This window comes from Chinchilla lanigera, unplaced genomic scaffold, assembly GCF_000276665.1.
Source record: "Chinchilla lanigera isolate Chin_1 unplaced genomic scaffold, ChiLan1.0 scaffold00020, whole genome shotgun sequence".
Classification (NCBI taxonomy): Eukaryota; Metazoa; Chordata; class Mammalia; order Rodentia; family Chinchillidae; genus Chinchilla; species Chinchilla lanigera.
The window spans coordinates 21214208-21239488 of NW_004955421.1; the positions used below are offsets into that span (position 1 = coordinate 21214208).

A 25281-nucleotide genomic window follows, 5' to 3' on the forward strand; every position below is an offset into this window, starting at 1 on the left:
TTTTTTAGCCAGTACCAGGTTGATTTTATGACCTTAGCTTTATAGTATAATTTCAGGTCAGGGATTGTGATTCCACCTGACTTGTCCTTGTTGCCCAGGATAAGACACTTGTTTCTTTTAGTTCCCATCCCCTGACTCAGCGATGGCGAATTCTGTAGAGCTTTCAATAATAATAAACAGCCGCTGTGGCAGGCATGCCCTTAGGTTCCCCACCACGGCCGTAGTTGTATTTCTTGTTGGGGGGAAGAAAAAAACAAAACAAAACTAATAGCCAGTGAATGAAGAGTCTTGATAGGACCCAGGTATTCAACATGCCGAGTGGAAAGTGCCCTTTGAATTGGCAGGATAGGTGTAGTCTTGGTCAGGAAGAGGGACCCAGGCCTCACAGCAGTTTGGGAGCGGGAGGGCTCTGTGATCAGAGGTCAGCACCTTTTCCTGTGAAGCCACCCTAAAAAGCTCGCCACCGTGAACACGACGGGTGGCGTTTTACTGCTACGCAGGGTCACCCCTCGTCCGGAAGGCAACGTAGGGCTATGGTGACCGAGGCTCACGGGATAAAGGCGTGAATGTCACTGACCTCTTGCAGAAACCCCGTCCTTGGCGGTGCCCTTAGAAGACCGCGTGGTATCTGTGGGAGAAACAGTGGCGCTGCAGTGCAAAGCGACCGGGAGCCCTGCACCCCGCATCACCTGGTTCAAGGGGGACCGCCCGCTGAGCCTCACTGAGCGGCACCACTTCACGCCCGGCAACCAGCTGCTGGTTGTTCAGAACGTGGTGGCAGAAGACGCGGGGCGCTACACGTGTGAGATGTCCAACGCCCTGGGCACGGAGCGTGCGCACAGCCAGCTCAGCATCTTGCCTGCCCCGGGCTGCAGGAAGGACGGGACCACTGTGGGCATCTTCACCATCGCGGTGGTGTGCAGCGTCGTCCTGACGTCTCTGGTCTGGGTGTGCATCATCTACCAGACCAGGAGGAAGAGCGAGGAGTACAGTGTCACCAACACAGGTTGGGCCCTGCGGCCGGAGCTCGCTTGCAGGGGAGGCAGGGCAGCAGTGACCGTGAGGCCAGATCCGGAGGGTCGGTCAGAGACCTGAGCGTGCTCAGAACCCCAGGCTCTTTGGGAAGAGCGTTCTGGACAGCTGAGGCGTTAAGCCACTGGCACCATGCTAACTCTAGCATGTACGTGAGGTGAGAGTACTGTTGAATACACGTGCCTGGCGGATGACTCTCGTAACTCAGGCATCCTAGGCACGTCGCCCATGTCACATGGGCCCTCCAACCTCACGGCGGTGTGCCTCTGTGAGCCGTCTCTCTTCTCCGTCGTGGTGGGAGGCGGTGGCAGTTCTCGTCTGCACTGACTGCACAACATCTCTGCACCGAGGATGGCTACTGACGGAGCCGTCTTGTGCCCGGGACTGAATGACTGTATCTCTGCACCTGCCGTCGCTGTGGCCTTAGTGTTTCGTGCTCTTGTCTCCTTGCAGATGAAACCATTGTGCCACCAGATGTTCCGAGCTACCTCTCTTCTCAGGGGACTCTTTCTGACCGGCAGGAGGCTGTGGTCAGGACAGAGGGCGGCCAGCAGGCCAGCAGGCATACTGAAAGCAACGGTAAGGCCTCAAGAACAGTGAAGCAGAGGTCCGAGGGGATTGTGGCCCCAGGGCAGGCCCCGGGGAGGGGGCACGCAGGTAAGCTGGAAGGCCGCGCGGCAGATGGCTTCTCTTGGTCCCTACCTGGGCTTAGTGCTGTCTGTCAGAATAAGGTAGGACCGGTGGGAGCAGTAGCTACAAAGGACATTCAGGTCTTGGAACCAACACCCTGCTTGTGCAGTCCCCTTCATATGCATGGATCCAGTCGTGCACAGAACGAAACACTCAGGAAAAGAGCGCTGTACTTAGCACATAGACTGTTTTCTTGTCGTTCTCACACAGTGTGGCAGCTGTTCACACAGCACCGCACTTCACTGGGTGTTGTGAGTAATCCAGAGGTGACTTACAGGGATGCGACGACGCCCGTACACCCTCTGCAGACACTGTGTTTTTTTCTATCACACCCTGGAGCAGCTCTGGCTTTTGCTGGGGCCCTGGGACCAACTCCTTGTGAATGCCAAGGGATGACAATAGAGGGAAATACCCGGGTCTGCTCTGTTCTAGTCTCACAGAAAGTCCTGGACAGGGGAGCAGCTTCAGGTAGTGGGAGATGCTCGGCACTTGCCTGGGGCCACAAAGGTTTATCCCCGTGAAAACTTCTTTCACCTGGCTCCAAATGCTGAAGGGCCTGCCTGCTAGGAGGGTATAATCAGAAAACATGCTCCTTGCCGGACTTCTTGGGGGCATGTAATCCACCCCTCAAGAGCAGATTCTTAAAACAAGGCTGTTTCAGTATCCCTGCCCGTTCGTTCCCTCGGTAAGGCTTACCTAGAAGCGCCGAGCACTGTTTCTGACTGGGAGAATCCATTGCAGGTGTTTGCCTGAGAGACACAAGCCTCTTTTCAGAGGCCGACGTTCACGCCATCACGTGCAGGCAGCCCAAGCTCTCGGTGGGATATATTAAAGAGCCCTGGAAGGTGATGGAGAAAGCCAGTGGGACACCTGGTCCACCTAAGACGGGTAGGAAAAAGTAGTTTGCTTTCGAAATCCAGATTTTGGCTGCTACGCTCACTATACGAAAGGAAGAGACGCATTACTGGTCTAGTCCTGTCTCGGAATTTATTCAGTACAGGAACAAGAAGCTCCAGTCTAGCTCCCTTTTAATTCTAGAATACTGTTCCTCATCGATACATCTGTGGGATACTAAGCCTGAGCATGAATTTTCTAAAATTTATAAGCAACGTAAGGGGCAAGACCCCCCAAAATGCAGAGTTCTGATGCTTTTCTCACCAGGGATATCTTGAGGCTAGATTTCTCATTGTTCAGAAGACTCTCAGCCTCGTGTGAATTCCGTACCATGGTTTTCCCCTTTGTAATCAAAAGTAGTATGACGACATTCTCTATGTACAAAACCACATCTGGAACGTTGAGTTCACTAGCAGGCCCTTTTCTGCGAGCACGCTTCGGGAGGGAGAGCATGTACACGCAGGGCGTATTCGGCGATGTAAACACCGTGCTCGCCTTTCCACAGCTGGGGGAGGGATGTGGCGTGTGCCTTGTGTGGGGTGGGGGCTTCCGGGATGACGGTGGTTCTGTCTTTGCTCCGTCCTTCAGAACACAGTGGCCCCGTTGTATGCAGTGACTGCAACGCTGACACGGACAGCTACTCTAAGGAACAGGCCCCCTGTCCTCAGCCTGTGTCCAGAGACAGCGCACAGTCAAGCACAGGCGGGAAGCAGGAGCCTGGTCAGAGTCACCGAGGACACTGTGCACAGCACCCTCACAGTGGGACTACTGAGGTGTCGTGCACCGACTGCAGGGGTTCGGTGTACCCCAGTAACCATGACAGAATGCTGCCATCCTTGAAGAGAAAGCCAGTGGCGTCTCTAGATGGAAAAGGTAACTTCTGTCTCCTGAGGCGTCTCTAGCAGGTGGGTTAGAGCCGCTTCAGTGGTCAGACGGGGGTCTGATGTTGCCTGCCTTTTCTCGTAGGGGATTCAGCTTGGACTTTAGCGCGACTGTATGAATCGGAGCCCACAGACCAGCAGCCTCCGCCTCCATTACCTTCAGGCAGCCCGGAGCTCCCAGAAGCCCAGCACTTGCTTGTTTCCAATGGCCACCTCCCCACAGCATGTGACTCTGGTCCCGAATCCACGCCGCTCACAGGACAGCTCCCTAGGAAGTGGAGGGGACCACTGCTGTTGGCACCAAGAAGCTAGGCTTCGTCTACCTCAGCTCTTGTCGTACCGTTGGAGAGACTGCGGAAGCTGGGCCAGAGCGCCGCCGAGCTGTACGTATCTTAACTCCGTGGGAATACCAGTCACAGGACTTGCATCTGAAGCGCAGAAATGCAAGAGGCTATTTGTGTACAAAAGGCAGAAAAAGTATTTGATACCATTGTACATAAGAGTTTTCAGAGATTTCATATATATTATATATCTTTTACAGAGGCTATTTTAATCTTTTAGTGCATGGTTAACAAAAGACTTAAACAATTTTGACAATATTATTTTCATATCAGGTTGCTGTTTCATTGAGGGGGTGGGGAGTGGTTCTGGTGCCTTAATGCATAGCTGGAACTTGGGTGCAAACCACATGTGCTCCCCAGCACCTCTGGTGGGTTGGGAGGAGCGAGGTCCTTGGCTTCCTGTGTCACAGTCCGACCGCCCGTGTCGTGCGCAAGCCACGCAGCTCTGCGGAGTCGCTCCTCACCGTAGGTCTGAGTTCCTTCTGAGGGGGAGAACTCTTCTCCACAACAAGCACTGCCTTTCCTCCTCCTCTGACGCTCACTTTACGGTAAGAGCAAATGTGGTCTTGTGTGGCTCCTCGGATTGTTTTTGAAGCTTTTTATTAAGGCAAAGGCTGCTGGTGTTTGGTACCTGTGGATTTTTTTCAATAGTGATGTTTTAGTTCTGCCAATATATTACATGAGAGGATGAAAAGGATAAAGTTCTCACTTTTCAGGGCTAGCTTATTTCTACTGAAGAGCCAGAGCAGGCCTCTCCACACCTTTTCCCTCGCACACATGGATCTGGGCTTGGACTGTACAAGATTTAGCCCCAGACCCGGGTATATTTGCACTTTTGAGACCTGTAGCTAACCATCTTGTGAGTGCCAACGTGTAATTCAGTAAAAATTACCTTGAAACAAGCAAGGTCTTTAAAATCTCAGAGAGCAAGTTTCTTTAGCCAAATGCTGAAGGGAGGTGTTGACAAAATGGTTACCTGTGTTGAATTTTACTGTCAGAGGTCATCACTGTTCCAAAGGTAAGCACATTTCGAGTTTTGTTCTCAAGTTAACTAATGTTACTTCCATAAAATATGTGAATTTGCTGCTTCTGAGAGGCAATGTGAAAGAGGAAGTGTTACTTTTATGTACAAAGTTATTTATTTATAGGAATTTTGGTACAGTGTACATTTACAAACATGTAAAATATTGGAGTGTCTAACAAGTGGCATTGAAGTGTCTTTAATAAAGGTTCCTTTATAAATGTCCAGCGTATGGCGGGGGTCATTCTTTCTGTTGTAAATGAAGTCATTATTTTATTTAGTTTCTAATTTTTACATTTTTTTGGTACTGGGAATCGAACTCAGGACCTTGCGCTTGCCAGGCAGGCGCTTATCCCACTGAGCTAAATCCCCGGCCCAAAATGAAGTCATTCTGCTTTTAATATTTTTTCCTCAAAAGGACAAAACCCTTAGGTGAAGCGGCACTGCGCACTGCTGCTACAAGGAGGACACCACTGCGAGTTGCCTCGGATGCCTTGCCGTACTCGGCTACCCTGGGCCTTGTCAGTCAGGCCCTCAAATCCCAAAGCACGCTGACCTTGCAGCCTCTTCCGTTCTGCTTCCGGGGTGAACTTGTGACTCCAGGCCACACACCCTGGGAGAAGCGGCGCCCAGGCTTCCGTCAGCCCGCCAGGGAGCGCGGGGCTCTGCTTCCCGAGGCCACCGGGCTGCCACCGGCGCGGCTCTGTGCAAGACCACCACGTGTCCTTACAGTGAAATAACTGACAGCAGCATGGTGGCTGCAGAAGGAATGCTGGCTATGCACCTGCAGCTCATGCTCTTCAAACAAAGCTGAACCCTTACACAGTAAGAATTTACCCAGGGGAGAAAGCGCCACATGCAGCGTTTCGCTGTACGTCTCCGCCCGCCCTTCGCCTTGTGTAGCCCTTGCTTTACAATTGTAACTGTCCTGCCTTCTGCTGTGTCCGCCGTCAGGTGGCAGGAAATGGGAGATCAGGTTAAATGACAGCTCCGAAGGGCTGGGCCTCGGCATCACCCAACTTATTTATTGAGAGATTCCGAGAAGACCGTTCAGACTTCTTCCACGGACGCGGTTTCCTTGTTCTGGCCGCGGCCGGCGACGACCTAACTGCAGGCAGCCTCTGGCCCGAGCGCTCTGGAGGTTGCAGCCCCGGTGGGCGATGGCGGCGGCGTTCTCGCGCAGTCCCCTTTCCTCAGGGAAGCGCGTGTGCCGCTCGGCCTCACCGACTCTGTCTGCCCGCTCTGGACAGCACGCTGCGGGCTTGGTCATAAGCACCCAGGAAGATGAAACCCCCCAGGCTGATGGCGGCCATCCGCGGGAAGACGCCTGCGAATAACCTACGGGAAGAAGAGTTTGGGCTTTTGTTAGACTGTGTGTAAAAGGTGACGCTTTAATACCCACAGCTTGCTCAACCACCCACACTGCAGCTCCACGGCCTGACAGGAGGCAAAGGGCTGGATCCCGTAGGGTGGGAGGGTCCCAGGAGTGAGCCCGGAGGGCCGGGCAGGCTTTCGGGTAACTGATGCTCCTGCCAGGGTCTCCGTCACATTCTGTCCTCAGAACCCCACAAATGGGATGCCACGAGGAGGAACCAAGTCTCCATGGATCCTTGTTTCCTTTCTCAGACAAAGTAGGACTGAGGCAAGTGGGCACAGGGTGGCTACACAGCCCAGGCGCAGCCCGGAGCCCGGTGAGGAGAGCGGCCCTGGCAGCACACCCGCTTCTGGCTGCGCGCACGTCTGCGTTCACACATGTTCACGGTGACTGCGGACGCACGGAAAGCCGCACGTGACCCTGGTCACCTGCATGGCCCGGAGCAAAGCTAGCTGACGAGCCGGCAGCAGCAGGACACGGGCACCCACAGCCTGCATTCACAGCACAGGTTTCAAAGCAAGTCCACGTGGGGGCACACTGAGGGGCCGAGGCTGGGGCCTACTGTGTACACCTGCTTTCTGTGCATGCCCGGAGACCCGTCCCGTCCACATTTTCACAGTGTCTGAACACCTCTCCAGAAGGTACGTGGTAGGTAGAAGCCATGTCCCAAGTCATAGCTAGCGGGCAGAGCAGCGAACACGCTACCTTCGGGGCAAAGCTGAAGCAGGAAACTGCAAGGCGGCAGATGCCACGAGGAGCTGTGCACGTTGAGGCCGTGCGAAGCCCTGCATGGGGAGGTGGGGAGCTGAGTGGGGAAGCAGGAGGGAAGGGAGTCCCTGCGGCCCTCCGCCCCCTCGCACGCAGCGCTCGGCACCCCTGAGGAACGCGAGGTTACTATATTGGTGTGTGGGGCCCTTCGGGGCTGGCCAGCTCTGAACTTTAATCATTACGGAAAAATTAAGAATTTCTTTTTCTTACCTGAAAGTAAACATGAAAATCCTACCAAAGACCAAAATACACATTCAAGGAAAAAAGTTCAGCTCAGCCTGGGGCTTGTGGCTGCTGCGTGAAGCGGCCAGTGCGCAAAACCTTGTCAATCGCTGCCGTGAGGCCAGTCTCTCCGCCCCAGGGCGGCTGGTCGTCCCAGCCCTGCCGATAAAGGCGAGGCGCTAACGGGGCGGCAGAGACTGGGCTGTGGAGACCACGCGGGCCACAAACCCTCTTCCTATCGTATTTCCACAAGCCAGTCTTACTCAGCTCTTGCCACGAACATGCCCAACGGCTCGGGAGAGGCAGATGGAGGCAGTTACGGTTTTACTAGATGACAACCGGAGCTACTGACATAATTGCAGCCTTCCAGTAATTTGCGCAGGGAGCACCCCGAACCCAGCTTGGAAGCAGAGGCTTGAAGGAGGCAGGGTGCGCGCCAGCGTCCACAGGTCAGAAGAGACCGCAGACGTGCAGCACCCCCACTGCGCCAGGCGCCAAGCGGGGCGGACGGCAGTCCGGTGAACACCACCGAAGGGCACGGGCAAGAAAAACGAAAAGCTGATCTAGAAGCCACGGGCACACAGGCTTCCCGTCTGCTCTCCACCGCCGCACCGAGCGGCACGCGGGACTTTAGGGCGAGACCTGCCTGCCCAAAGCGTATACTCCACACACGTGCCAGATAACCTCTGCCTGCTGAACTGACGTGGAGACACAACGTGGTCTCCACCTGCGCTGCCCATGAGAGGGCGGCACCGTCTGCCACCAAGCGGGTGGCGCTATCTGCTGGGGAGCAGTGTGGGAGCGTGAGGTCGGGGGGCAACAGCGGCTCGGTGCCTGCACCTGAAGCTGAGCCTCCTTCTCGGGGGAGGACGCCTAGGACCTCTGCTGAGGAGAGCTGCCCAGGCCCGGAGGGCTCTTTGTTTCATTGGTCTTTCGGTCCAATTCCTTGTCTTTCGTCATACTAACAAGGGAGTTACTGAAAGTGTCGTATCTTAGGTGGCAGCCTTTCTGCCTGGAATACGCTGCTCAGGACCACCTGCGCATACCAGCTAGAGCCCAAGACCCGAGGGGCTGGTAAAAGGTAAGGAAAAGGCCTACCTTTTCAGGGCAAACACTGGAGGCGGAGATCAGAGCCAGGCCGCTGGCCTCATTCCCACGCCCTGTCCTCTGCCTAGGGTCCTGGCCGTGCTTAATTTCATAACATCAAGTCTACGCCATGCCTGGGCCAGGAAAGACTGATTTTCCATGATCTACGCAAGGTAATTCTCTACCAGCTTTGAGAGGCCCTGGTTTCGCCCAGGGATCGTGCCACCCCCATTACCACCTTCTCGGGCAAGGCAGGTGGGCTGCAGTGTGACCTCTACTCCACAGAGCCAAGGCCAACAGCAGAGTTCTGGCTAGCAGTCTCCGCAGACTGTAACGTGAGCTACCTGGAAACGAGCGAAATCCGGCGGAGTGCCTTTATGATCTAAAAAGCACTGCACGTAATCTCTGTGTATGTGACACTGAAACACACAGGATCTCACCAGCTACTACACACATGATGTCACAGCTCATTTTCCCCTCGTACCATTTCTTTGCTCGGTGCAAACTTGGTTCCAGAACGAACGGGCCTCTGAGATGAGAAAGCAGATCCTCAGCACCAGCTATCAGCCCCGACTGGCAGACGCACAGCACAGATGGCACTCCTGTGCCCCTCTCGTGCTGAGTCCTTCCCACCAGACCCACTCCCGTTTCAACCCGTCAGCACCTGACGGTACCTGCTTTCCAGAGTCCAGCGCGGGGCCGCTCTCCTTCCCACACTTGCCCTGGGCCTCACCTCCCTGCTTTAAGTTCCCGGACTATCCAACAGCTGGAATGCACACAGCACTGCACTCAGGAAACCCACGCTGGCGCGGGGTGGGAAGGGGCAGCACCAGCAAGTGGAGGCTGGAGACCCACGGGAGCCTTTGCTCTGCCTCCCCCCGGTGCGGCTCCTGTCCCAGCCAGCCCGGCTCCAGGCCTCCTGCCCTGTCCAAAGACAGCCCCCTGCTTTGCGCTTACAGGACCATCCCAGGTAGAAGATTCCAGAGAGAGTTGTGATTTCCCTTAACGTGAAGATCCCAGCATTCGCACACTGTGTGAATTTATACTGTAACAGCACTGCTGGAATAATCCTCGAAGAGGAACTTTTAGCAGAAGGAAGCTAAAACTTTGAGGCACTCAGCCAATAATACATTCAATTATTGTCAACTGAGGGGTCCTGCGTGTGGCGTGTTGAAAGTGTAGTACCCGCCTCATACAACATCTGGGTGACAGGCGACCACATACACTCTGGTGGTCCCCACGCTTATGATGTAGGTGAGTTGCCTACAGCATTCAGTACAGTAACCTGCAAGACAGGGTCTTAGCCTAGGGGCAGCAGGCCACACCGCGTGGCCTGGGGGTGTGTTGCAGGCTAGCCTGCCCAGGTCTGTTGAAGCGCACTTGTGATGGTCACACAATAACAAAATCACTGCCAACAAAGCAACAAAATCGCCTATCCATACGGACCACATCCTCATCACAAGGCAGGCTGTGGCACACTCACTCTATTGCTAATAATAGCAAATGGCACCCAAGCCACAAGAGCGCTCTTCTAACCACGCACCCTTCCCTCGCGGGCATTTCCGCATTTCGAAACGGAGAACCTCTTTTGTCTATGCCACAGCGCAGATGCGGGCGAGGGCCACACCTGTTTGAATACCATCAAACATGGAGATGGGCAGGAACAAGAAGCACCCGGCCAAAACATTCCCACATACACCGAGAGTTCTCTCACATATCCGACATCAAATGAAACACTTCGTACAATCCCAAGAAAGGGAGCCAAACGAGAACATAAGCAGAGGAAAGGAAAAGGTGCTCATCCCAGGGCAGGGCGAAAGAGGAGGAGCTGGGGAGAAGGCAAGGCAGCTGCGCACTCGTGTCCTTACCCTGTCAGCCCCTGTGACCTCCAGACCCCTTGCAAGGCAGAGAGCACGTTCCCGCCAGCAGTACTGGACCCAGCCTGCGGGAACAGACAAAGGAGAAATCCATCAGTCTGACACTCTTCAACGCACAGCTGGCTCGCGGAGGTCCTCAGATGCACGCCCTCATCCAGGACAGAGCGGCAAGCAGTCCAGAGAACTGCTCAGAAATCAAGATCGGTCTCGCTGGCCCAGAAACACTTAGATTCAGTGCTTATTTTCATGGAGGGGACAGGCCCTTATCACAGAGGGAAGCGGCTTTTCAGCGCTTACCCAGGTTCCGGACACACAACTGGAGAAGACTGAAACACGGACCTGAGGAGCACACGGAGTCACCAGCGTAAGTACCGCTAAGAAATGTGCCCAAGCAGCTACTAAGCACATTTTATAAACAGTGCTGTGTTCAATGTAAAACCTGACCCACATTCTTAGGTCTGGTCCTGTCCACCGACGTACCAGGCTCGGCTCACCCTCGCTCTGCTGTTCCATGAGGACAGGACTTTTAAAAACTGCTTTGGTAGAGAATCATTATTCATATGGCTTTCTCTGAACACTCAGTCTAGCTTTTTTAAAGAAGATTTTAATTTTTAACAATTATAAAAAGCAAAGCTGGACAGTTTATTCTACTGAATATCCAAACTGACTTAAAAGGTACTATAGCTCAGATACTGTGGCACTAGAACAAAACACAAATCTACCAACAGAATTGCTTTAATAATTGTTCTGAACAGTTCTGACAACCATGTCTCACTCGGTTAAGGCCAGTCATGACCTATGTTTACAGCCTACAGCAGTGATGGAGAACCTTCTAGAGCGTGCGAGTCATGAACCTTCTAGAACCTTCTAGAACCTTCTAGAGCATGGCCTGTAGCTTAGTGGTGCTATATGATACAAAGCTAATCAACCTTTCTGAGCCCGAGGTCTTTCACTGGAAAAATACAGATTTGACGCTAGTATTACCAGGCGGGGCTCAGATTTGTTTATGCAATGCAAGCGAAAATGATTTTGAAATGGAAAAACGCTGCACAGACATTTGTCCCAGTTATTCCTGTGACTGCTCTTTCCGTACCAGTGTTATCAGTGGTCCCCACACACTGTTACTCACTTTTCTACCTGCAAGCCCGAGCTGACCTTGCAGTGTTTTGCCGCTTACCTTGGCCAACATAATTCTCGTCTTTGCCACATCCAAAGGTGTGGTGATTGCAGCTGCAAAGCCACCTGTGCAGATAAGACCCAAGTGAGACGTGTACCGTACTAGGCAGTACCATTATTTCTTACTTTGTAACTCCTCGAAATTCTGCCCAAATCACTCATCATCACGTCCATCTGACTGACCCAGGGCGAGGGCGCACGCGTGTAAAATCTTAATCCGTATACAGGAAGTCCCCCACCCGCGAATGGTTCTGTTCTGTGAGAACTATTCATAAGCTGGATTCGGTCGTAAGCCCACCGCGAGTCCTACGCGTACACCTGTGAACGTTCACAACTTGAGTGTTTCTAAGTCGGGGACTTTCTGTATCTCATCTCCTCTGCAGTGATGTAGAACGGCACATAAAAGAGGTAAAAGATAATGCTCTGTCAGCTCAGATAGCAGAACAAGGCCTTACAACACCTCCAGCTCGTTCGTGACCTGGGCCCATGACGTGTGCGTGCGTGTGTGCGCGTGCGTGCGTGTGTGTGTATCGCCAGGCGGGCGGGCACACTGCTGCTCAGCGCTCCCAGCGTCTGTGCCTTTCTGTGGGGTCCACTCTCACACTGACTCCCAAGCTCTGCTGTCATCTCTGTCCCGCAGAAACCACGCTGGACAGACTAACGGTCACGTGAGGACTTCCGTGATAAAGGGCTCGATCCTTCAGGTGAAAGGAATGACCTTTCCGCATTTCCCAGGGTCCGACAGCGGGCAGCGAGAGTTACACTTCCCCGCGCTCTTCCGTTTCTTCCTATGCTGGCTTTCAACGGCCGCTGTGACGCGTGCCTGCCCTCCCACCTTCTCCCTGTGCTCTCCTGACCTACACATCATGGCGGCCAAACTGGTCACCTATTTGAACAGGGTCCACGTCTGTGGGCACAGCAACTAAAAGTCTTTTTTTTTTTCTTTTTTTTAACATGAACTACATGTTATTGTGTCAATATTTTACTTACTATAGTACAAAGATGTATTTTAAAACCCAAGAGGTACTAGGAGAGAAACACTAAACCAAAAGGGGTTGCAGGAGCTGGGGCCAGCAATAGCGCCACATAACCTGAAGAATACACGTGTGAAGGCTGCTCAGAAATAGCTCCTCTCTCCCTCTAACTGTCATGGCTTACGGACAAGAAGGCCACCTGCCCTCTCCAAACAGCCTCCTACATATGTGCCTGAAATAAGATCACTCCAGGGAAGCTCCTGCATGCAGCAGTGTTTATTATGACACCAGCTTTTGGAGAGTGTACACATCTACGTGTTTATGTTTATTTTTCTTTACCCATGAATGTCATACACCTTAGGGCTAAGGAGTCTCAACAAGAGTATTAGAATCCCTTTTTAAACAGTCCCTTTAGGATGATGAATGTGTGAAATGCCTGCTTCAAAATTCCAAGGGTTCCCTAAATTCCGACATACGCTAACCCTAAATGTTGGAAATCTGGTGGTGAAATCTTACTTTTAATTTTTTAAAAACACAGTCCACTCTAGAGGAGCAAATCTATTTTTAATTTTAGAATAGAGTATGAGAAAGCGTCACATCCATCCAAAGATAAAAATGTGAATCCTAAGAAACAAAGGCAACAAATGCATCACCCCAAATTTCTCACTCCATTACTATGTTGGGTTATTCCCTCGCTGGCAGCAATGTCTACCAGGTTTTGCCTGGAAAGAACCCTTCCCTGTGGTCAGGGAGACCAAGACTTCAATCCCTACTCTACCAGGTGACCAGTCACGTGGGAATTACTTATTCCCCAGCTCCAGTACGTATGAGACCGCTCATACCTCAGGCGGAGGAACTGATGCTTACAGAGTGGCTTGCAGAAGTTCTGCTGTGTTCAGAGCTGAGATTTGCTCCTAAGCACACCTCAGTGCAGACCTAGAGTGCTTGGCCACCAGACTGCTGGTGCCACAGTACCCTGGTAAGAAGCAGAGGTATGCCTCAGAACAATCTGCTCTTTTCTGGGCAGGCAGAGATAATGGGTGATTTTTCTTCTTTTGTGTGTGTATGTGGGAGGGGCTGGGGTTGACCCAGGGCCTTTGCACTGATCTTCATCCCCAGCCTTTTTTATTTTTTATTTTGAGATGAAGTTCTGAAATTGCCCAGGCCAGGACAGAACTTGCAATCCTTCCGCCTCAGCTTCTCAGAGCACGGGGATCACAGGCATGTGCCACCACTCCCAGAATGGGGGCATTATCGCTAATGCCGTGCTCACAGTGGACATTCAAAAACACAGACGAACATCTATAGTTTTTCCACATTAAAAACATCAACTCCTCCTCCAAAAGGCACAAGGAAGGCAAAGCTTACTCTAGAAATGCACTAGACACGGTCACTCTCCCTCTCTCTCCTTTGCATAGGTAGTACTACTCCTTTGCCGAGGGCCATGCAGCTAGCATAGCGCCGGGACTCAAAGTCACAGGGATCTCGACTCTGAATACCCTTTCCACGACCGTAAGGACTTTGATGTAGTATAAGACAAATTAAAATGTGTCGCACTGTTCAAACTCATTTTCCTATTTGAAAATGTTCACAAACTTTCCTAGGCCAGTTAAAAAGACCTGAAAGTTGACAGGGAACACTTAATCAATCTGCATACTTACTTGGCCACTGGCAAAGGTGTACCTTGCCTTTGCAGTGGATCCCTGCCAATACTCTCTCAGAGACTTGTGCTGCACTGAAGTAATACGAAGCAAAGTTAAACACAGAGACACCTATGCACTGAGAGGCCCTAATTTTAACAGCGTGATAGCAATTGCTTTACGTCAATAATATATCAATTGAAGCTGTGCAAATAGACTCCCTAACTCAGCCCTTGCAGTGTTTGAGGAGACTGCAGTAAGGACTTGTGAGAGTAACAGCATGGAGAGAGAGTGGGGGGCCGGGTTTTCAGCTAAAGTGTCGCTCTGTTCTGTTTTAGTTACGGAGCCGCAGGCTACTGGTAAGAGATAAATACATAAAAGGAACACGCTATCGGCCAGGAAGGAACCGTCTGCACGCACACACGGCTGCTCCGCAGTCACGTCCCACGTGAAACGCTCCCCTTTCCCTCCCGGCTGCGGCGGGGGTCACAGGGATGTTGAGCTGCCTCCTTTCAAGGGCCACATCCAGGGGAAACCAGACTTTCACAATCAAATGATCTCGCACCTCGGGGAGCAGGTGCAGTCTTGACCCTCTCCTAGACAAAGGAGCCACTTTCCACCTGAGGTCGGGAGCTGTCACCCTAGGTGAGCAGCTGGGAATGCGGAGGGCGGCCGCGGGGGCGCCCGGAGCCGGGTCCTGGGAGCCCCGCGGCTGCACTGCTCTCCCCGCTCTTCCTTCCTGCAGTCACTCGGGAGTGCGGGGACCTCCGTGCACCCTGAGCATCATCCCCAGCATGTGCCAGTGTCCACAATGTCCACAATGTGCTTTCCTGCGTCAGGCCTTCGCGTTCGTTACCCAAACAGCCTTTCACTCTGTTCTAGAACTTCAAGCCCACAGAGTGAGTGAGCTATTTCTCTCCCCTGTCCTTTTCTCTTAGACAACAGAGGGTACTTACTATGAAAAATTTATCAGTTTGTACTAAGCCTACAGTAGCAAATGCTATAATCACCCAGACATCGTCGTGCTTAGAACTTAACTTGAAGTGAAAAGGGTGGCCAACGCCTTCTTTTTTTAAGCTAGTTTAACCCCTCATCAGAAGTCAAGGGAATTTGTGAGTGTGACAAGCCGCTAACACCTCCAATGTCAAAAGACATTTTTGGATAGCTCTGCCAAGGAGTTTATAAGCCAGCCTGGGCAAGGAGCAGCTCCCGGGCTGTGAGCCAGCCAGTTCACACCTGGAAGATGGCAAGGACGAAGCCACTTTCTGGGTCAAGGACAAGTGTGGCCACTGCTTTCTGCTCAAGTGTCACTTTTACACAATACAGATTTTCTTTTTCCTTAGTGCGTGCGTGTGTGTGTGTGTATGTGTGTGAGATGCTAGGGTGTGTGTGTGTGTGTGTGTATGTGTGTGAGACGCTAGGGGTTGAACCCCTTTGCCCTGAGATACATCCTTAGTCCTTTTAAAATTTTATTGTTTGTTTGTTTGTCTAGTTTTGTGGTACTGGGGATTGATCCCAGGGCCTTCACACTGAGTTATATCCCGTCTCCCTGACTTTTTATTTTTTGAGACAAAGTCTTGCTAAGTTGCTAAATTGGCCTTGAACTTGCAATCTTCCTGCCTCAGCCTCCCAGAGTGCTGGAATTACAGTTGTATGCTACCACACCTTGCTGGGTTGCTCAGTTTTTTGTTTTTTTTTTCTGGTACCGGGAATTGAACTCACGACCTTGCCCTTGCCAGGCAGGCACTGTGCTGCCGAGCTCAATCTCCAGCCCCGGTTGCTCAGTTTCATAGATTACAAAGTACTAACACATACACTAACTCAATCCCTGAGGTCATTCTTTAGGCAGGAATGGTTGTTTCTACATACACCACAGGCAAACTGACTAGTGCTCGGGAAAGCCCCAACGTCTCCTTCCTGAGCTGGGGACTGTCAGACGGATCAGCCTGGGTAGCTGTGAGGCTCAGGCGTCCTTCTCCCCAACGACAGGCAGTGTCCTGGGTCCCTCGGGAACACAGGCCACGTCGCAGCACCTCTCACTGAGCGGGTCAGGTCAGCACCGCCTAGCACACAGCACACGTCTGACAGCGAGGCCCCTTCCGCCCTCGCGTAACAGGTCTAAGTGCTTCACACAGAGTTGTGATTCGGGGAGAGAAATGACAGTACAGAGAACAACGAAGTCCTCAACAGGCACTACTGACGATTCTGCAAGCAAATCCTTGAATGAGCTATTTAAGGAACATGACCGCAGGATATCTGCTTCTTATTTCAACACATGTAAGTTTTAACGCACTTTAACCTTGAGAAGTAGCTTTGGCTGGCTGCGATGGCACACGACTGGCAATCCAGCTACTTCAGAGGTCAAGGCAGAAGGATCACAAGTTCAAGACCTGCCTGGGAAATGCAGGGAAACCCCATGTCAAAATAAAAAAAACAAAAGAGGCCTGGGGCTAGCTCAGTGGTAGACTCAGTGGTAGCATGCGAAAGGCCCTCGGTTCATCTCTAGTAGTTCGAGGAGGAAAGGGGCATGGGCGACCTTCCTCATCCAGGACGAGCACATTTCCATAGTGCTCACTTTGTCCCCAGGGCCCGGGAGGGAGCAGCAAAACCGCACAGCGCACTTAAGGGTGGGTAAGGAGGCTTCCCGACCGCGGGGGACGGAGCCCACCTACTCCTCCAACACAGCGAATGACGCAGGGTCACGTGGGAACAATTCCCCACCATAATCAGTCTCAGCTGCCGTCACATTTGGAGCAAGAGGAATATTGCGATGAGCAATTGCACAAGTCAAATGGGTTTCATTATTAATAAAGAATCCTATGAAACGTATGTTTTGTTTTTCTAATCACTATGATAAAAAAATCCAATCCAACAACCATTAAGCAATTGGAAAATAATTATTTTCCAATAAAAATATTCCAATGAAAATAATTATTTTCCAATAAAATTGACACCTTAAACTGACTTTCACAATTTCTGGAAAATTCTGACTTCACTTCATTGCAGCTATAATTCTAACTTACCTTTTTTGTAATGATAAAATATATTTTTCTCTTAGGCTTTTAAATATATCACTTATTTTAAAGATCTGAGTTCTCATTAAAATCTCCTTGAGAAATCCAAGGAGATTTTAATGAGACTTAGTGACGGATAACCCAATATTGCATACTGTCACTCTGTCTTTAATGTCATAAAAAATGCCCACATGTTCGGCTGGCCGTACTTTCTACGCAGCGCTGTTTAGCTTCAGTAAGCTATGGAGTGGCCTCTGCTCTCCCGATACTCGTTCATCTACAGCACTGTCAAACTTGTCACCCGAGCAGTGAATCACTGCCATCTGCACAAACTGCTAAAGCCTGAAGCACTGCTCCAGGCAGACAGCTGCGCACAGAGCCCTCTCCCCAGCCAGCCTCTCTGCCCATGGAGGACTTTCTAAATCATCTGTGAGGTAATCCCAGGGTCTGAGTGAAGGCTTTAATAAAGATAAAAAGAAAAGGAAAAATTTGTCAAAAACAAATTGGTTGTCTTTCAGGCAGACACCTTTTTAGCATTTTTTTTCTAAAACACTTCTTTAAACAGCTAGTGAAGCTCTCTTCATCTAAACAACCTGGAATTTCTAAAGAATGTTGTTTTTGCATAGTTAATATTTTCACATCCACACTCCCACCCCCACCGCTAGTCTTTCCCAGTATAATATAATCCTTTGCACCTGCAAAAGCTCCACACACTGCTGACTGCCAAGAATCCACCGCATGATCCTGCCGCCAGGACCAGAGGGCCTGTGTGTAAAAAGAAAGAAAAATACGAGTTATTAAATCTTTGAATTTATCGGAACCTCCTGTGGGTTAGCTCTGGGGATGGGAACTTAAGTGAGAAGCTATTTTGGTGGCATTTTTCACTGATGACATAAATGATTTTCCCAAGGACTTAACTGCATTCTAAAATAAATTAAAGAAACGAGGGCAACAGGAACACTAGAGTACTCAAAGGAAGTAATTTTCAGGGAATATTTTATACACACAGATTAAAATAAATTTTAAGACAATGAAATATCTTAATTTCCCATAATTCTAAATACAGAAACATCGTAATTCACAGTCCAGAACAGTGTTTGTCCAATTCCTCAATTCTTTTAAAAATCCTTATTTAAACTGTACATCTGAAGGATGCTAATTCTGTTCCCTGAGAATTAATTTAAAATATATCAAAATTTTTTTTTTCTATATTGCTCATGGAATATGTAAGTTGAGGATTATACAACTACCCATGGCCAAGTTCAAACTGGGCACAGTTATGGCAAAGAAATGGTATCTTGCTCACTAAGAGTTTATGATCTAGTAGAAGATGAGAGTAAGTCACATAAAAATGTTGCATAAGACTGCGTCAGGCATTGGTCCAATCTCTAATCACATTAAAGTCGCAGTCTTCACAGTGACGCTCAGTTGGGTCCTGTTGTTACCCACGTTTACCTAGGCTTTTGTTTGTTTGCTTTTGTTTCTGTTTCACCCAGGTTTTTAAAGATCAGAGTTTTGCATGTTATTTCTCTTAGCTTTGCTGAGATAATTACCTTCAAATAAAGTATGCAATTTCATATTTTCAAAACAAAAACACAAATAAAAAAAATGACACATTTTCACACATACACAGAAAATCACTGCTATAATTAGCACAGCAATCCTATCCACGACTCTGAAGTTTTGTGTTCCCGTGGAACCCCCTTTTCTGCCTTCCTGATACCCTTAAACAATCTGATCTGTCAGTACCTGTTCAGGTTTACACCCAGATGCCCTCCCAAAGCCTCAAGCACTCATTGGTGGGGCTTGGGGGAGTGAGGGGATCAGGGTGTGTGCTACTGATTGGTTTGGCATAGTTCTGGGTGTGGATGATGGACTTACTGAAGAGAGTGGCACCAACCCGTAGGCTCAGACCCCGGATAAAATAAAAGGAAAAGAAGGCAGACAGGCTCGCTGCTTTCTGACTGCCTTGCCATAGACTGGTCCTCCTCTGCCATGTGCCTCCCTCCCTTGGAGACAGTTGACTATGGACTGAACCCTCTACAAACTGTGAGCTAAAATAAACCTTTCTTTCATTAACTTGGGGTGTCAGGTATTTTGTCCCAGTAATGAGAACGTAACTAAGACACTATTGCATAGTCTGCCTTTTCTACAATTTTTCTGGAAATATAATTGCATGTTAATTTTTAATCTAGCTCTATTCAGAATTATTTTATGCTTTATCCATGTCACTGCAGATACCAATAGTTTATACTATGTCATAAGTTTACTGACCTGCAGATGGGCATTTGGAATTTTTCAGTTTAGATTTATTACAAATAAAGTCACAGAGAACATTTGTACCTAGGGTGAAGTAGCTAGACCACACGGTCAGGTACCTTTTTAAAAACTGCCAACCATTTTCGAAAGTGGTTGTAACATTTTACACTTCTATCAGTTCCAGTTTTTCTGTGTATTTCCCAGCACTTAGTATTGTCAGGATTTAATATTTTCACCAATACAGTGGTACCTCGGTTCATGAACATGATTCTTTCCACAATTTTGGTTGCAAACTGAGTTGGACGACCAAATCAAATTCAATGGTAGGTTCAATGCTGACCTTATGGGGAAATGTGATTTGGTTCCCATCCAATTCAATTTACCACCAGACTGTGGAGAGAACGGAATTCATGAATCAAGGTAGCACTGTGTAATAAATGTGTGATAGTATTTCACTGTGGCTTTAATTTGTATTTCACTAATGACAAGATGTTGAGCTTCTCTTCAGGTACCTATTTACTAACTTGCACAGGTTAGGCTTGAATTTGCAATCCTCCTGATTCAGCCTCCCAACAAGTTGGGATTATAGGTATGTACAAGTGCACCCAGCTCTGTGTATCTTCTTTAGTGTCTATTTAAATGTTTTGCACATTTTATTGGGTTGTCTCTTACTACATTACTAAGTTTTCACAGTTCTTAATATATTCTGTATATAAGTCACTTGAAAATATCTTCTCCCAGAGTGATTTACCTTTTTGTTCTCTTCACGGTATCTTTCAAAGAATGAAATATTCTAATTTTGATAAACTCCAAATTGTCATTTCTGGTTCTGGCTTCTGGCGACACATCTAAATAATCTTCTTTGCTTAACTCAAGGTCACCCAAAGATTTTTCTCCTATGCTTTCAGAAATCTTAGTTTCTTAGGTTTTACATTTATATCTGTCATCCACTTTGGATTAATTTTTGTATATAATACAAGTATGGACTGGAGTTCGTTTTTACAGATGCATATTTGATTGTTCCAGCAACTGGAAAAAACGAACCTTTCTCCAATGAACTAAGACATACACGGCCTTAGAATCAGTCTTCTCACTTTTGTCAGAGGTCCGCATGCGTGGATCTTTATCTTCAATCCATTCTGTTCTACAGATCTGTTTTGATGCCGATTCTCTCCTTTCTTGACTACTGTAACTTCTAGTACATTTTGGAACCAGGTAGGCTTTTATTGGTTGCCAAATTTGTTCTGAGTATTCAAGATTCCTTTCACATCTATATGAATTCTTAGCATCAGACTACTAATAGCCTTCTGAGCGTCTGACTGAGATCACAATGAATCTATTTTGGAGAGAATATGGGCTTTAATATTACTTTTAACTAAAAGTATGGCACATTTATTTACTTAGTCCTCCTTTAATTTCTCCCATTGTTTTAAAGTTTTCAGGATACAGGTTATTGTTATATATATAAATATTTTTTTAACCATATTTATGCCAAAGTATTTCATATGTTTTGATGCTATTGTCTTAAAACCTTCAATTTCTGATTGTTCATGGTTAACATGTACTGGTCATCAACACAAGTGATTTCCGAATACTGATTTCATATTCTACATCCTTGATAAATTTGCTAAACTTTGCACTAGTAGCATTTTGCAGAGTCCTTCAATTTTTTTTTTTTTTTTTTGGTACCAGGAATCGAACTCAGGACCTTGCGCTTGCCAGGCAGGCGTTGCACCCCTGAGCTACGTCCTCAGCCCAAATCCATCCATTTCTTACGTCAATGATCTATCATCTGTCAACATGGACAATTTTTCCTTTTTCCTTTCCAATTATGGTATCTTCTATTTCTTTTTCTTGCCTAAATGCACTAGGCATGACCTTCAGTCTAATAAGTGGCACTACAATAATGATAAAAACATTACCAAAAACCTTCTTGAATATATTAACTTAAATGGTTAGAATAGTATAATGACCTGGTGAACATGGTTTGACATTTTTAGGGAAGATCAAATATCCTCGAATTGAAAAAAAGAGCAGCAAAGTTAGCAGTAATTTCTTACTCTATTTCCCCACTGACAGCCGGCTGGGTGGCTGAGGATTGCTACAGAAATGGGGAAGATGCCCTATAAACAAAGACGCACATGGCCCTGCTCACTTCATTGATTTTAATAACTTTTTATGCTATTTAGTACATTAGATATATGATAATGTGTAATGTATCTCATTTCCTCCCATCCACACTAGTAATTGTCTGAAAGTGCATTTATTAAATTTTTAATGGACTAAAAGTACAGCTATTAGAGTTTTGTAACTTTGCGTGTAAAGGCAGATAAGCTTTAATTAATTAATTAATTAATTTTATCTTTTTGAGACAGGGTCTCGCTATGCAGTTCAGGCTGCCCTTGAGCTCACTTTGTAGCCCAGGCTGGTCTTGAATTTGCAATGATCCTCCTGCCTCAGCCTCCCTAGTACTGGGATTATAGGCATGCGCCACCATACCCAGGAGATAAGCTTTAAAAAACTTTATTACAAACAGGTTTCCAAAGACAGGCATGGTGGTGCAGGCCTACAATCCCAGCACTCTGAGAGGCTGAGCAGGAGTATTATAAATTCAAGCCTTGCCAGCCTGGGAAATTTATCAAGAGGCTGACTTAAAGTAAAAAGTGGGAAGAGGTCTAGGGACACAGACCGATTTGTGAAGGCCCTGCATTCACCCCGACACCAAGTGCACACACAGAGGGAGAGTGTGTGTGTGTGTGTGTATGGATGGATGGATGGACAGACGGACAGATAGTGCCGTTATTAAATGCAGTGTCTGGCATATTTTCAGTGAATGCTCTAATGTTTGTGCTTTTGTAGAAAATCTGTGCTTTTGTAGAAAACATTTTTCCCAGAGCACTTACAAGCACTAGAGACAGAATAAGAAAATGGTAGAATAACTTTCTTACTTTTTTTTTTAATTAAGCTTATTGGTACATTTAGGTACATGTAATGATCACAGTCATCACAGGGAATGTGACCTGTACATGATATACGTAGATTCTTTTTTTTCTTTTTTACTTTTAAAATAATGAAATAAGCATTTTGTCAGGCTCGTTCGAGTTTTCTCGCCTGACTTTTCTTTAGTGCTGGGGGTTGAGCGTGGAGCTGCACGTGGGGTCCAGCACTGAGCTACACCCCCAGCCCCGAAGGCCACTTGTGAGGCCACCCTCTCCTTCACGAGCCCGGAAGAGCAATGTAAGGCATACACTAGGCTGTTATAGCGAGCACAGGTCACCCTCAGTTCATCTTTTGATGCCGTCCACGGAGGAGTTCACGCCAAACAGGCCTACAATCCAAGGAGCAATGCTGCGCTTGTAAGCAACGGTAGAAAGCAAGTATCAAGGTGTGGAGGACAAGGACATGGGGGAGGGCTGGAGGGCTCCGCGCGACCCATCACCCCAGCAAACAGTCACTGGGCGCCTACCTGCTGCCAGGCACTGCAGACCGAAGGCAAAAGCCTTTTTTGTTATTTTTTCATTTATGTTTTGTTTCAAGGAAAAAACATTAAGAGCTACAAGGTCTAACAGGAGAGGGAAGCAGAGGGTCAAAAGAGCGTGACACAAGAGGGAGCAGGGAGGCGGCAGAGAAACTGTCAGAGAAGTGCACTCTCTCCTGGAGAGGAAGAAGTGCGGTTGCCGGGGGACACCACCCACACACACTCGGGTGCTGAAGGCAACTGAAAGATACAGTCTCGCAGAGGAGCACAACGGCCCACCGTCACCTGTCCAGAATTAGTCTAGGACACGTAAGGAAACCACTGCGTATGAGGAAGAGATATTAATAAATACCTTCAGAACACTCAACAAAAAAAATCTCCAGAGCAACCAAAACATTTCAAGTCAAATAACACACTTGAGCAACAAGCTCAGAGCACGATATAAATACTGATTATCGCAGCAACCACAATACATACTTTGGGTGAACTTACTGTGTTTGGGGCACTAACTACTTCATATTAACTCATGGAATCCTCACCCAATCTTGTTGGGTATGTGTGATTTTTATTATTTTGTCATTTTATAGACAAGGAAATTGAGGCTCAGAGATGTTAAACAACTTGGCAAGGCTCACACAGCGAGCGGGCAGAACTGGGACCCGCGGGAGATGATCTGGAGTGCCGTGTACAAACACTTGATTCCCACCAGCAGGGTACCGCTGTGCTGGCGGCACATCCAGTGACATTTGTAAAACACAGACTTCCATCTGCACTCAGGAGGCTGATGCAGGATGACTGCCAGGAGTTGGACACCAGCCTGGGCTACAGAGAGTTCAAGTTCAGCCTGAACTACACAGCTAGACCCTGTCTCAAAAACAAAACAAAACAAAACCCCCACATACCTCCATACACGAATCACAGTTTCCAGTGAAATGATAGTAAAATATCCACATCAGTGAACATATTGTGTCAATATTCTAAACAACTTGCTTCAGTAATATGATTCTGAGACTTTTTTTAAGTGAAAAATTTTCTGAATACAAAACTTTGGAAAAGTCATATTGAGACAAATGTAAACAGATGAGTATTATTTATAAATGATTCATTTGGGAACAACTTTAAATTCATAAAGGAACAGTAAGAACCTGACTGGTAAAATGTACTACCTACAAAGTAGGGAATTCTTTTGCAATTATAAATTTGCTCATGTATTTGAAGGGTAGGAAAACTATAATTTTAAAAAAGCTGGTTGGAAAGTCAGGAAAAGTTACAAGAAGACTGAGAAGTACTGATTATGATATTTAAATCAATTAACTTTAGACCAGAACGTAAAACAAAATATAGTGTGTATCCACTAGCATAAATAGTATGGGCAATACCATTAACATTTATTGAATATCATGTTCCAGGCATTATACTGAAGAATATATATATATATATACACAAATTCTCACTTAGTTTTGAAAATATTATTATTCACAAGGACAGGTGAAAGGTAGCGCTAAGAGATGCTGAACAACTTGCCTGAGTTCACACAGAGAGTGAGTGGCGGGAAGCTGAGGCTTCCCACAAAACCAAGTGCCTTGGAGAGATAAACAGGAAAAAAATACACATGCAACCTTACCAGATTTCCGACTGCCATTCACCACTCAACTCTAGTGGAGCTACATTACAGTATGCAAACTATTAAAGAAAATATGTTCATGTCAATGAACTAATCTGATGTCAATAAAGTTGTTTAAATAATGTCAGTTTGGAGTAAAACCTCTTTTTGAATGACTCCAAATATCAACAAAACTTTTAACAGTCATAATTTCTCAGCCTAAATTCGTATTTCCATCATCGCCAAGATCTAATGATCGCTCTGTTAAGGCAGAAAGAGGAGGCAGGAGGCAGGGTAGGGACAGACAGGGGCCCAAAGGTGATGAACCAGTGTTAAGAATCTCAACTCCAAAGTTGGAGGTTCTGTTCCAATATATTAAAAATCAGAGTAGAAAAAAAGGGAAGGGGTCATACTTTCCTCGTGTTTGCCTACTTATCCCAACACAACTTTCTTTTCAAATAAAAATGAAATTCCAAAAAAAAAAATTCAGATGCATTTATGGACATCTATTTACATCAAAGAGAAATGCCAAGTTTATTAATGAGACTGGCGATCAGAAAGAAATGTTCTTCATTTCCCTTCCTCAGTTTTTCTCAAGTAAAGCTTCCTTAACATGACATAAGAAAATATTTCCAATGGCTTATACAAAAAATCATCCCCAAGTAATGTGAGATATACAAAAAATTTGTAAAAATGGTAAAGTTCTGCTAACCCCTTCAGCCAACTTCCGCAGTAAGCAATCAAAGCAGGAGACTGAAATACTCAGTTGCAGGCCTTAGCTGACTTTCACCATAGTAACTATTATTTATTTTTTTTTTAATTTTTTTTTTTATTTTAAAGAATAAAAGAAGGATAACATAATAATAGGGGGGACTTAGCAAATTACAGACAAAATGGTAGGAAATTATCAATGGTTATCGTTTTACGTATTATTATCTACAAAATAGTTT

At 47.6% G+C, this 25281-nt stretch overlaps 2 protein-coding genes across 7 annotated transcripts in view; one reads left to right on the top strand and one right to left on the bottom strand.

Moving 5' to 3' along the window:
• Lrig1 (leucine-rich repeats and immunoglobulin-like domains 1) overlaps window positions 1-5086 on the top strand; it is a gene marked incomplete at its 5' end in the record, with an annotated part of 110685 nt that extends 105599 nt beyond the window's left edge. Inside the window, 5 exon segments of the mRNA XM_013513717.1 lie at window positions 587-1006; window positions 1486-1611; window positions 2464-2610; window positions 3205-3489; window positions 3583-5086. Coding sequence (XP_013369171.1) covers window positions 587-1006; window positions 1486-1611; window positions 2464-2610; window positions 3205-3489; window positions 3583-3809 — 1205 coding nt within the window.
• A 777-nt stretch (window positions 5087-5863) lies between these two features.
• The window catches only part of Slc25a26 (solute carrier family 25 (S-adenosylmethionine carrier), member 26), a 114260-nt gene continuing 94842 nt past the window's right edge, over window positions 5864-25281 (bottom strand). For 5 of the 6 annotated variants that reach the window (XM_013513718.1, XM_013513719.1, XM_013513723.1 and 2 more), the window contains 2 exons: window positions 17687-17756; window positions 5864-6197 (listed from right to left, as the gene is read on the bottom strand). In XM_013513718.1, coding sequence (XP_013369172.1) covers window positions 5884-6197; window positions 17687-17756 — 384 coding nt within the window. In that variant the 3' untranslated portion in view covers window positions 5864-5883. Of the gene's footprint in view, window positions 6198-10178; window positions 10253-11364; window positions 11430-17686; window positions 17757-25281 lie in introns of all 6 variants that reach the window. The other variant, XM_013513720.1, reaches the window with a different exon arrangement.